This window comes from Ochotona curzoniae, unplaced genomic scaffold, assembly GCF_017591425.1.
Source record: "Ochotona curzoniae isolate NIBS_2020 unplaced genomic scaffold, NIBS_Ocur_1.0 contig_1482, whole genome shotgun sequence".
NCBI classification, from domain to species: domain Eukaryota; kingdom Metazoa; phylum Chordata; class Mammalia; order Lagomorpha; family Ochotonidae; genus Ochotona; species Ochotona curzoniae.
Window position 1 is genome coordinate 4,712,650 of NW_024465100.1, and position 14,072 is coordinate 4,726,721.

Here is a 14,072-nt window from a genome sequence, read left to right on the forward strand (position 1 = left end):
TTTTCCCTCAAAATGAGCAGTCATTGAATAGCTAACACCACATCATATAATGTCAGTCCACTTAGATCAGAGGAAAGATCATTCCAAAAAACACATTTTAAGTTTTTTTTTTCATACAACATATTTGTACTTCACTGATCAAAATACTACTTGCTGATTTTATTACGATATAATTTACACCCTTTTAAGGTTTTATTCTGGTAGGTTACCATCAACATTTTCCTCTTGATACTGTGAATAAAAAGTCACTAGCCACACAGTATCGTATTGCTGTTTTCAATAGTAAACTGCCACTGAGAAGCACATTGTGCCTCTTTTCTAGGTTAAGTGTTGTAACATTTATATTCTAAAACTTCAGTTGAAAGCCATTATTTTAAAAATGCCTGATAGATTTTTTAAAAAGGATCTTATTTTAATCATTCTGGTTCAGCATGTTACTCATAATGATGTAAGTGCTGGGTAGGCATGGATGTCCCACCACATGCTTTAATTGCTCCCATAATTTGCTCTGTGTTCTTGGAAATTAGAGGAATGTCATTGGTCTGTCCTGCACATGATTGCAGTTTTTCGTTCACAGCCAACAGCCCTCAGAGTTGTGCAGTGGGAAGCATAGCTTCGATACTGCTCCAACCGTGAGTACTTTAAAGACATCTTTGGGACTGGCATTTGTCTCAGTGGTTCATACATCATCAGCACCTGTCTTCTGAATAATCCATTTGTTTCCATCCCCACCTTGTCTTTGTAGAAATTCATTTTGCTTCTAAATCGGGTTTTAATAGTAATTTACAAAGAATGGGAACCTTGTAATTTACCACCTGAAAAGAGTGAAGGATGAAGCAAGAAAGGTCTGCGAAAGGGGGCTGACTCCTTGGCACGCCCAGGCATTCCATAGCCTTACCTGGGATTCACTCCTTCATGTCCACAATGGTTGAGGCTGAGCCAAGAATCCAATCCAGGTTTCTCACTTGGGTGCCAAGAAACCAATTACTTCACCCATAACCGACTACGTTACAGAGTACATTAGCAAGGAACTAGAATCTGGAGTCCTAACTGGGCATTGACCCTAAGGCTCTCCAATGTGCAAATTGCACATTTTGACCAGCATTTAGGGGGAAAAAAAGGGGTAGGCATGGTAGTATATCAGAATAATCTTATGCCTTCAATGCTGGCACTCCATGCAGTGCCAGTTCAAGTCCCAACTACTCCACTTCTGATTCAGCTCCCTGCCTACCACTTAGGAAAGCAGCAGCAGATGGCCCAAGGCCTTGGGACCCTGCATCCCATGGAGAAGCTCTTGGGTTTGGATAGGCTCAGCTCTGGGCATTACTGTCACTTGGGGAGTGACTCAGGAATGGAAGATCTTTCTATCTGTGTGTGTCTGCTTCTCTCTGTAAACCTTCCTCTCATATAAACTGTAATCTTTATTTAAAAAAAAAACTAATTCAAAAAGTCAGAGTTAAAGAGACTAGGATAGAATCTGCCATCTGCTGGTTCACTCCCCAAGTGACTGCTACTGTCCAGACTCGCACATGGGTGCTGAGATCCAAGCATTTGGACTAGCCTCTGCTGCTTTCTCAGACACAGTGGCAATCATCTGGACCAGAAGTGGAACAGCTGGGACTCAAACTTGTACCCTTAAGGAATGATGGCGTTGCAGACCTAATGTTAACACGCAGTGTTACAGCACCGTTCCCCTTGACCTGCATTTTAACCGCAAGCTAAAAGCTTTCTCTAACTGTAGTTTTCAAATGACGATTACAAATATTCCCTAAACATGAACTTTGCATAAGAATTTTGCGAAGTCTAATTAAAGAAATGATACTTTAAGTGGTGGGGGATAATATGTTCCACTTGAAGCTTGACTCATGCATTGGGACCATGCCTATTCTAGTTTTATGAATTGTTACAAGTAATAAGCTGTGTTGAACTTTATCTTGAACCTGATTTTTTCCATCCTTGTTTATATTGTGATACCACAAATTCACAGTTTTCACACAAACATTGTAGCTTCGATAATCTTTTCTTCATACCCAGAATAACTTGTGCTCCAGGCATGTACTAGAATTCTTAAAACAGGGCTGCGACCTTTATTCCTTAAACTCAAGTTAAAATGAAAACATACAGGGAATCTGAGGATGCTATCAGCCATTCTCTGTCCTCATGAAATAAATGCACCCAATTTAGGAGACTTTGGGAAGCAGGACTGGTCATTTTTCAGTGGCAGCTATCTCACTACCTGTTTTAAATGAGAGATGAGATATTGCACTCATGTGGAACTGCAGAGTCAGTAGCCAAAGTTATGAAGCAGTTAAGTGAAGACTGGGGAGTTGGAGTATTCACCATGAATTTATAAAAGAGGCCAGGCAGGGGAGAGCGTTGTACATGCAGAGAGTATCAGCGAGGCCCGTGCTTAGTTAGGTAAATGCCAGCAGTTTGCAGATCCCATGAGGTGCTCAGTATTCCTGGTGTAATAGTCCAGGCACATTTATGTTCTTACTGTATTGCACCTTCTAGGTTTCCTGTATGGCCTAGTTATGTAAGGTTGGAGATGCCAAATTTGCCTTCTCAATTAACTCTTGGATATTAGAAGAGACTAGAGTTCTTGCTGTTGGACAGCAGAGTGCGCTCTTCAAAATGTAGGTCATTTGTGATATCAGGAAATAAGGTAAGCTTAAATATTCCCCACTGCGTGCTACAGTCCCCTCTGACAACACTATTATCACTCTACACTGTTGTGAGAAATATTTAACATAATATATCTTGATGTTAATGTATTTTCTGGGAACAGTTGAAGTCCAGAAAAAATAATTTCCGTTAAAATGCCCTGTTTCAGGTCAGGGTAAAATTAGTCGAGTTCTCGTGTCTTTCATAAAAGCAGGTACTGTGTTCAGAGAGTCTGACAGACTCCATTACTATGAGTCCTTGATAGAATTCTGTCATTTGATTCCTCCCATCATCAACTCTACCAATAATGAAGTATGTACGCCCCTCAGATTGCCATGGACTTGACTTCACCCATTCTAAAGAGTCAGAAATTCCCCTTTAAAACTTTATACATAGCTGTTATGCATTAATCCTCATAGGAAATTGTGAAGCAGGGCCTCTGATTGTCTTTCACCAATGTTGAACTAAGAACAATTTTTATATATATATTTGATTAGGAGAGCAATTCAATACAAAAGTTGCTAATTTTCTAAATATATTTTCATGTATTGGAAAAGCAGAGATTAGCTTCCATCCAGTGATGCAGTTCTCAAATACCCATAGCATCAGGGGCCAGGTCAAGTCAGGGTGGCAGAGATGGAGATATGTGGTCCAGTACCTATTCAATCACTTAAAAGCTACAGCTATGAAAAGACACATAATAAACAACAATTTACCAATTGTCCTGATATGCTGTATAAGTATTGTAATATAAGTGACCATGCGGTTATAATTATATACACATTTTTATACCATGAATTCCAGTTATGCCCTGTGATAGAAATTCATAAAACACTCTACATTTTTATAGGATAATAATTCCAGGGAAATGATAGCTATAAGTTGATACAGTGATTAACTGCTACAACAAAACTGAATCACAGTAAGTACATTTCTTTACATAACTTTCCTGTGTAAGTGTTAAATTGTCACTAGTGTTCTGTACCTTCACTGCATGCCATAGAATATCATCAGAAGGTTGTGTCAGACATTATGGTGGCAAAAAAGGGAGGTAGAATACTCTCCTCTTCCCTTGAAATATCACAGATGTCTTTTGGGATTAAAAAGAAAATCTGAAGACTACCAACAAAGATTAGATTAATTAGAACAAAATTTTTAATAAAATTGTTTGTTCCTGATGTCTGAATTGAAGCTTCAGGGTTTGGAGAAGACAGGTGGAGAAGATACTAATTATAAGAGAAAGCAAAAGGGCTTAGCTAACAATTATAAAACCACTAGTCTAGAGAAAGCCAATTAGGATGGTCAACACATTTCACAAGTGTATTTATGTAACTATAGAATGATAGAGATGAGGCAGGTCTCAGGGTCTGAGATGTCAGAGTTTCCGGTCTTTCCTCTGAGGTCTCTGCAGACTTCAGAGATTGGGGCTCTAACACTCTAATTCTTCAGTCTAGGATTACGTTCTCCTGGTAAATTTCACTGTAATTAAAACTTAGATCCTACAGGGATAGGGGGGGAAGATCCTGTTTTATACATGAGGCACTGTTTTTTCATTTCTCAGAAGGGAGCCGTGAGAATCATGTTGGAAAGATGCAATTTATTTTGCTGAAGTCAGTAAGATTATAGTATAAACTCTGCTAAAATTAGTTTAATATTACTTAATATTAATATTACTTAAAATTACTTTACATTCTAATTTGGAGCTTTTATATACATATTGGCCTTTTTATGATGCTTCCACATTTGATCTATAACCAGTTACCACATACAAAATATACGTTAATGTATGATTTAGAGGTTAAGTATGAAAAAGTGCTGTTGAGAAATCAATTTGGCCTATCATAATTTTCTTTATGTAAGAAACATACAGATTAGAAATTTTTATGCTAAAATTATTTCCAGAATTCCATCCACTATAGAGTAGCATGCAGAATCATTAGAAATTATTACATGTGAAAAGATGACTTTTCTGATTAAGAAATTATAGAACTATACTAATGATGCCACAAGATGAGTGATACGTAAGAATGCTACCCAGTTCAAATATGGTTTTAAGAGTCACTACAGTCACAAAGATTGTGTAAACCAGAGGTAAACTTTGAAGTGAGGAAGGCATGGCATTTCTTTTAAGAGGTGATTGAGCCATGACAAGGCTCATCTGTGAGAGCACCTGACTGTGCAGCCACATATTAATATTTAGTGCACATCTTGTGATGGGCTGTGTTCTAATCACATCTGCAGGTTTTAATTTCATCCTCTCAGCAATCCCAGGAGATGCGTATTCCATTCTCATTTTACATAGGAGGAGATTAAGGCACAGAGAGGATACATCACTTGCCTATGGCCACAGAATTGTCAGTGAAAGAGCCAAGAGTGTCTCTCTAATCCTACCATTGAACAGGTGTGTGCACTGGGCATCAGGCTGGATTTTCTCAGTTCTCCCAGGAGTTCTGACAGCCAGGTATCACTAACCCATTATGCAAATGAGGTCATCGAGATCCAGAAAACTCAGGGTGAGGACCTATGACATCGCATGTTTTCTACATTGCTTCTCCCAGTTTGGTTGATGCACTAGATTCGGAAAGTGAATTCATACATTATAGATTGGAGAAATCAGTGAAAAATAGAAAAGGAAATTTGAGGAAAATATCAGGATTTTAACTTGCTATTGGAGACATCTTTCTCAGCATAGGTACTCACTGTTCTGTTGAATGAATGAGGCAATGATTGATTGAAAAAGCTACATGAGACTATTGCTATTCAACCTCCCCTCTGATAATACATTGTATTATATTGAATGTGTAAATACAATGTATTAAGTCCCAACCAAACCTCGGTTACTCATTTTCTTTATGTGATTGGACTTCAGCACCCCAGAGCTACAACAAAATGCCTTTGATTGGTATCTGCACACTTTTGTAAGACCTGATTAAATCATTAGTGAGATATTCCTACTGTAATGTATTTTTGTTAAAATAGTTAAGTACAGAAATTTTAAACAGCACAGTTATTTTTTCGCAAGAATCATAACTGAAGCACTCAATAATCCATGACTCTTTCCATTATGCCTTAATCTAAATCTAGTTACATTTAGGGTGTTAAGCTCAAATTTTTAAAATATGTTTCATTTCAATCCACTCAAAAACATTTGTTGTAAATGATATTGGTTCCAAATCTTTCTCGCCAGAGTTTCTAGAACATTATCAGATCAGGTTGATGTAAAAACTGTCTCCCCGTGGTTCTTGCTTTCCAGCTGAGATCTTAGCCAAGAGAGGCAGAGTCTATCCTTTCTCTGCCAGACTGTGTTGGAACTGCTTTCCTGAGGCCTCTCCATGTCTGATAATGAGAAGAAAAAAACTAACAAAATTAAGAAAAAGATTACTCACTTGTTTTTCATCCTTTAGACAACATGATCTATTCATGATTGACGTTCTTACCGGATCCAGTTTGAAACACAATATAACTGCCTTGTTTTCCTTTTACTAGGCATGGGACAATGGATTAAGAACATCTGTCTTTTGCACCCCACACCCCACCAATTTCCTTCTGAAAGAACTTGTCATTGAAATCTTAGTTTTTAACCTGAAGCTTGTTCCCTAAAAGATCTGTGTATCTTCCAAAGGGAAAAAACAATAATGTAAGATCAAATTCACCAGCGGTTATGGTAACATTTGGCACAAACTACTTTCCTGTAAGGACTTTGCATAGATAATACCTGTGCTACTGGTTTAATATTTTTAATGGATAATATTGCCTTCTGATTATAATTTTGAAAGAAAAATGTGGGATAACATGGCTCCACATGATAAAATGTATCTTTGCCTCTCTGTTGCAGCCCAAATAATACATAGATTTATATTCTACATACAATTATTAACTTTTCCATTTGTCCCTTCAAGGACCTGCATCCATTAATGCAGAGAAAAAAATACCAGGAATATTTAGTGGAAGCTCTTCTAACTGCTTTGTTTAAATCCTGCAAACCATGTATTTCCTGCTTATGATTGAAATTTTTTTTTTTTTGGCTTTTGCAGGGATCGAGCCCCTTTTATTTTTACTTCAGAGATGGAGTACTTCATTACAGAAGGTGGGAAAAACCCACAACATTTTCAAGATTTTGTGGAGCTTTGCTGCCGAGCTTATAATATCGTCCGAAAACACAGCCGACTACTCTTGAACATGCTAGAGATGGTGAGTCTCATGGGGAACTAACAAAAATAATAAGCTTCATTTATATTTCTTTCAGCCAATTTTTTTGTTGTTAATGGCTTGCGGCTCCCCAAAGAGCAATTCAAAACAAAAAGAAATGAATATATTTCTTAACAATGTAATAGGTTAGTTCAGTTAAACATCCCTGTTGTAGTTTTCATAGTTCATCCAAGTATGCTTTGACTACAATTCAGGGACAGTCATTATCAAAATATTCCTCAGTTTGTATTGTGCATTGGAGTTTTTCAAAAGGGCATTACAAATGCTATCTTGGTTATAGATCATGGCAGCCTAATGATGTAGACCAAGCAAAGATTGTTCTTGGCTCTCGAACCCAGTCTCTCCCTTTGGTCATTTGCCTATCCTCCAGATGGAGAAAATGGGTGAGGTGGCGGCCAGCATTATTAAATGTCGAAAGACAGCAGTCCGTTTAGTGGTGTACATCGAATCTACTGAGTCATGGTCCTACATATTCCTCTGTTAAGCAACAGGAAAAAAGGCTTGATGTTGCATTTCATGTTCATTCGGAAGAGACAGAGACCAGACATGCAGGGTGAGAGATGAAAGGTCTGATAGAAATATCTTCTGGGAGTAGCATTACATCCTAGTAATTGTCGCTAATTGTTGGAGAGAAGCATGCCTTGGGTCAATTTGGTATCAGTAAAACCTAATGGTTTAAATATTTCATTGACAGTGACTCTACAAGATATTAAAAGCATAGGCTTGATAATCTGGCCCCTCTGAATTTCAGTCCAAGTTTGCATTTTACTGGTTATTACTCAAGTCATGTTACTTTATTTAATAGACAAGCAAAAAGTCTTTTGGGAATGAAGGTAACAGTATCTGTCTTGTAGGACTGATAAATGATCCAATAATGAATTGTTTTGCATAGATCAGAGGTTCTATATACCTTCAATAGATTTAAATAACCTTTAAAGGGTTATTAATATAAAGGGCATGCATCAATAGGAAATCTTATACTTCATTTATGTTGTACTAGGCCCTTGTTCGTATGTAAGAACAATCTGCAATGTTGCATAATCTATGCACTATTCACATGCACTCATTTAACTAGTGGTAGATAAAATGTAAAATTCACTTTCTCTGTCTCAGTAATATTTCAAATACTTAGCGGATGGCTGGAGACCACATTGGCAAGGTCAGATATAAACTTTCCATCATCAGAGAAAATTTCCTTGGGACAGGCTGAATGAATGAAATGAAGGTTTGATTTGCGTCCTGGCCTTAACTTCCAAACAGTATCTCTAACTTCTTTCTCTGCCTTGAAAAATAGGAATTACAAAACAACTGCAAACATAGCCTTCGCATACATACTGTTGTTTTTCCTATATATAAGCTTCTGCCTGTCTTCATAATCTTCCTGTGACTTTCCAGGAACAGTCAAGGATTCCTACTTGTAGACCTACATTCTGTCTGCAAAATCATTAGGCCATATTAAAATCATGAAGTGCTTATGGTTAAAACAAAATTGCAGTCCACACCACAAAGTAAATACAAGGACTTAGTCTATGACCCTGACTCCATTTATATAATGAATATGCAGGCAGTACTGACTGTAATGTCTCCTTTGGAGTCTAGCAGCTCTCATTCAGCAGTACATGACCTCTCAAGTGCTTCCTCTGTGCCAGGAACCACACAAGGTGCATTAACAGGAGACTCAGAGTCTTAAAATTTTCAATAAGCAGATAAAATGTATGTTGACAAGTAACTGATATCCAGCACTTCTCAATGTCAAATACTATAAGTGTCTACAAATGCAGAGTAGCATCAACTCTAAAAAGTGTCCAAACTAGGCACAGATATTTCAAAATAAACCCTAAGGATAAAAAAAAAAGTTTGTACTGTTTCTATGATGACAAAATTGTACTGAGTGCCATGTATGCTAAAATACTATGAAGATACAGCTTTTCGAAAAAGGGATCATGTGAAGGCTATGTTAGCAGTTGTTTTAAGATGACTCGATCTACAAAATATCTCACTTACAACTTGAGAAATACTTGACATGCGCCATAAATTCTTTCTTCTATAAATGACCAGTACCCAGCGTTATGAGTCCTGAATGCCTGGTGTGTCTACTGTGAAGTTAATGGCTTGGCCTCACTAGAAAGCACTGTGTTTCCAGATATCCTCAGTGAATTTTACTTACTTCAGGGAGAAGCAGGGATAAATAATCTATGAAATTCCCATCTTGCTTAAAAGCAACATCTGTAGAAAACCCAAGAGTGGTGCGGAGTTCAATAACATGAAAACGTTCGTTTCATCTGCTTTTCTTTCATTAAAAAAAATTAATATCAGCTACTATGGAAGATTCCCAAAGAACAGAGGGACCATTCACCCAATTTAAAGTGTTTACCACACCCGTTATCACATCAGATATTTCCCGCATCTTTCTAACTTCTGTGTGTGGTGCAAAGAGCATCTGCCTTTCTAAGCATAACTTTCAAAATAGATTCAGATTTTGTAAGAGGAGAACAGAGGCAGAAACTTTAAAACGTTCCAGTCCTTTAAAATAGGACTAATGTATTCATTACCTATACCTGTTCATTACCTGTTCGAGTCGCCACTGGCTTTCCTATTGACCCAGTTACAGTTGCTACTCAGGCAGAACTGCTGTGCATCAGAAAATAGACAAGGCTAAGGCATTCTTATTGTGTGACCCACAGAATCACAATAGCCAAATCCTCCTCTCCACCTAATGGAACCCATTTTAAGGATGAGCTTAAAACTATTTTTATCAATCATTTCAGGACATCAGAGTGAGGTGCAGCTGGCTTGAAGGTATCCGCAGCTTTAGAGCTGGGATGTACTGTGTGTGCATGTGTGTTGGCATAGAAAGGATCAAGGACAGGATACATCTTCCAAGAAAAGGGTTGATGGAGTTCTAGCCAAGCTGATGTATATTTGGGATATTCAGATAAAGCATAAAATATTTTAGACTCTGAAGAAGCAGTCTGTTCTTTAGATAAGGAAGCTCAATCTGTGCCAAGGAAGAAATGTGCCTCAATAAGCAGACAGATGTTTCTAACCTGCCAAGTACCAAATTGATAGCACAAACCTAGGCCTAGATTCTTGTAACTGTTGTGAATATTTCTCCCTGCATTGTTTGTTAGCTTTTCAATGCCTGATGACATCAGATACTCCTTTCATTGACTCATTTTTCTTCATGTGCATTATTGCGCATATAAAATAAATCATGCTAGGTAAAATAAACAGCCCGACATTGTATTAAAGCCCTGGTACTGTATTCAAAGAATTTAAAATATCACATGCTAAAAATGAGTCAATTAGTACTGTGAAAGTGGTGGTCCCAGGATGTGACGGGTGAACAAGAAAGCAGTAATGTAACTCACCATTAGAAAAACTGATGCTTCAAGGAGGAAGAAGTCTTAACAAGATCTTCTATAGACAGCAAGAGAGGGGAAAGGCATTCTTGCCTGAAAGAAATGTACATACTTGTGAAGGTCTGAAAAGCAAGTGCTGGCATTGGAGAAAGTCAAAGGTTCTGACTGGGATGGGTGGAGAACGCTGTGGAAGATAATTACAGATGTACTTTGTACGTTTGTACATGTACAAATGTATTTGAAAAAGAAGTCTAGGTAAATGAAGACATGGGGCTGAATGAAGAATACAATACAAGAGCCTACTGAGGCTTTTTAATACAGCTTTGTGACCGATTATGGGGATGACTATGAGGAGAGAAAAGATGATTTTTTTTTAGTTAGGGTGACAGTAGAGACAACACAAAAAAAAAGGAAGCAAGTTTATAGAAAAATTTCTAGAATATAGACATGAAGTTGAGATGCTTAGTATCATGCAGAGGAAAGGTAGCCAACAACTCTGGAGGATGACTTGATGTTTTTTCCACCAAGGGTAATCTACATACTAGTAATGCTGCAATCTGTTTTTAGCTGTGTGCTTTGATCCCCTCTCACCCTTCTCAATTCATCCTATGAGTCACCCTGCCTTCTCAATTCTTCATCCTACATATATTTAAAAAATCCAATAAATCAACCTGACTTCTAACCAGTCCTAGCCCAGCCTCTTCCTGGACCCACTGTAATTCATTTTTCATATGCAGTCACAATGATCTTTCTAAGATGCAATTCAGTTCTCTTAGTCCTGTGTTAAGATACTTGAAGAGCTTCCTGTTACCTTGAGAAAAATTGTTAATAGTGCTAAGATGTTCACCCACGTGGTACTCTATGTTCCAAGAGCCGTCCTGGACGTGGTTCTGTGAACACAGGCTGCTCTCCTCCTTCCTGTTTATGCACACTGCCTAGGACTATGGGAGAGGGGGACCATTTTAAAACCATCTTTCTCTTTGAAATGTCATGAAGTCAATTAGAACTTCACTCATCCTCCAAAGCCATAGTCCCACTTCATCCCTTATTGTTCTTAACTTTTGTTCTTAACTCTTCAAGGGAATACTGCCTCTCTACTAGAACAGGGTATAAAATCATCATCTTAGACTTCCTTTAGTTGCTTCTTTGCTTTTTTCCTTTTTTTTTTTTTGCCAAGTTCATTTCAGAAAGAATTTTTTCCCCTTAAGGGATTTTGTGTGTAACTGGAATATCAGCCTCTTATTCTACACTGGGAAACAGCATCTTCCTGAAGGTTAAGAAAACGAGATGAGTTTATGTCTAAGTATTTACTTGCCTTAATTATCGTTACAAAATACACTATTTTCCCTAGTTCACTGGAAACTGTGAGTCATAATGCTAGGAAAGAACACAGAATTAAGACTTGAGCTTATGCATTATTGGGAACTAAGCTTTTCCTCTCTAAAATAGAACTTTGTAAGATTTTAGATGTACAAGGGTATTTCTTATTCCTTAGTCATTTGATTCTTTCAGGACATTTTTATATACTTCAGGCATGAGAAAATCATGGAAACTCAGGTTAAGGCACAGCTTCAGTGTCATTCCCATTGTAAATTTTGGATCCAGAAATTCTGGCCCATGAATAACAATATTCTTATGCTATTTCACTAGTTTAATGCTGAGTACCAACTTGAATTATGAATTTATAAGAACTTTGTCATTTAAGATGACTATTTACACTGCTGCTGCTTCTATTGAAAGGGAAAAGTGAAAATGTGGGAAGTTATATTAATTCATGTCCTCCAACTGGAGGCATGGCTATCATGGCTATGCAGACATATTTAAAGGACTATCAGCACCAGTACCAAGTTGGCTTGATTTGCTTTTTCTTTTGTCTTCTTTTTGGTTTTGGTTGTTGCTGTGAAGATGCTGCACGCTGGTTTGCCTGAACTAAATGGAGTCCAAGACCTGAAATATGTCTACAACAATCTTCGCCCACAAGATACAGACCTGGAAGCCACAAGTTATTTTACCAAGTAAGAGGAGTTGTGAATGTGGTTGTGTAGCCGTGCACAGGTGTTCACTTGTGAGGATCCTGACCAGTCCCTGGCAAAGATGTTTTCAAGCACCTGCCCCAATGCCCCATTTGCAACATGCAGATGGTGAGTCTGCAGCAGAAGGCCTTAGTCAGGGTTTCTGCAACATGCTGTTGTTTGTTAACCATCCTCCTCGTCTAACAGATTGCTCAATAAGAGGTCCTTGAAAAAGAGCAAGGGCTGACAAACAAATTGGCTGTTTCACTAAACTACGTCCAGAAAAACAATTTAGGCAAAAACATTTGTGATGAGAAATGGACTCACTACTTTCATCTGTTAGACAATACAAACATTGGAATATCTAGGCGAAGACCCCTGTGGCTATCTGCTATTTTTAATCTAATTTTTTAAATATGCAGGTCTGGGAAAACACACGCTTACATTAAGTAGGAATATGAGCAGAATACAGTGAATATCAATTAGGTTCCAAATCACTGTCAAAAGAGCAGTGGATTTTAAGAAAGCCTTTTGGATTTTCTTTTTGACCAGATGTCAAAATCCTAGCATAGTTAGGGTGCACAGTTAATGCTGGCTAGTAGTATGACCCTATTAAGCTGCTTAAGAAGAGAACAAATGCTCTTTCCTTCCCATAACCTCTCCAATATTAAGTGAACCTTCTGAAAGTCTAATTTTCAGTTCTCATATTTTCAACTAGAAATTTGTGAACATACATGATGCGCCTTTAATGCTTTTGAAGAAAACAGTAGTGGAAACAAAACATCTCAGATGTTACCTTTCCTCTGCCCCATCTAGAATGAATGCTGTAGAGTATTCCCATTATAGAGGTGTAGTGAGGCCGCATAGAGAAGTCCTAAACACTTGGAGAATTTGATCTGTCTCAGGGACTTCTATTTCAAAAAACTTAACTGGAAAGGAAGACTTTATGGTTGAATAGAACTCAGTGTCAGGGGCAGCGCTGTGGCACAGCAGGTTAAACTGATGCCTCTAGCACTGGCATCCCATATGAGTACCAATTAGGATTATGGTGCTTCCATTTTCAATCTAACTTTCTAACTCATCCAGGGAAGCAGCAAATGTTCACAGGGTTTGGTCGCCTGTCACCAACATGGGAGGCTCAGATGGAATTGCAAGTTCCTGGATATAGCCTGGGCCCAGCTCCAGGCCACTGTGGTCATTTGGGGAGTGAACCAGCAGATAGAAGATCCATCCTTCCCCCACTCTCTCACACTGCCTTTCAACTAAACAAGTGCTTTGTTTATTACTGTAATGAGACTTTAAGAATAGCGCACAAGCAGATCTTCCATCTGCTGGTTCACTCCCCAAATGGCCACAACGTTCAGAGGTGAGCTGACCTGAAGTCAGGAGCATCCTTTAAATGCCCTACTTACGTTCAGGGTCCCAAGCAACTGGGCCATCCTCCACTGCTGTCCAGGCCATATAAGCAGGGAGCTCGGTCAGAAGTGGTAAAGCCAGGACACGAACTGGTGCCCATATGGGATGGTGGCATTTGCAGGCAGAAAAGTAGCCAGTCAAGAAATCACACTGTCCCCCCAGAAAGTCTTAAAAGGAATAAAAACCATGTGGCAGCATCACAGAAAATTAGACCTAGAAGGACCCTTATTTCTTTATAATGAGAATAAGCTTTCAAATAATAAGACCACAGAATTATTAGACCAGCAACAGATCCAAGACTGGAATCTAATTCTTCAGACAAAGGTTCTTACCAGCATTTTGCACCAGAAACACAATGATTTGAAAACACCAGACAGGGCCCCAGTTATACCCACAAATATGTGCCTTC

General features: G+C 38.3%; 1 protein-coding gene across 2 annotated transcripts in view; it reads left to right on the forward strand.

Annotated features, from left to right (window-relative positions):
• The window catches only part of PIK3C2G (phosphatidylinositol-4-phosphate 3-kinase catalytic subunit type 2 gamma), a 241,159-nt gene that overhangs the window by 161,508 nt on the left and 65,579 nt on the right, over window positions 1-14,072 (forward strand). For both annotated transcript variants that reach the window (XM_040968303.1, XM_040968311.1), the window contains 2 exons: window positions 6,699-6,855; window positions 12,141-12,250. In XM_040968303.1, the coding sequence (XP_040824237.1) occupies window positions 6,699-6,855; window positions 12,141-12,250 (267 nt within the window). The remainder of the gene's footprint in view (window positions 1-6,698; window positions 6,856-12,140; window positions 12,251-14,072) is intronic.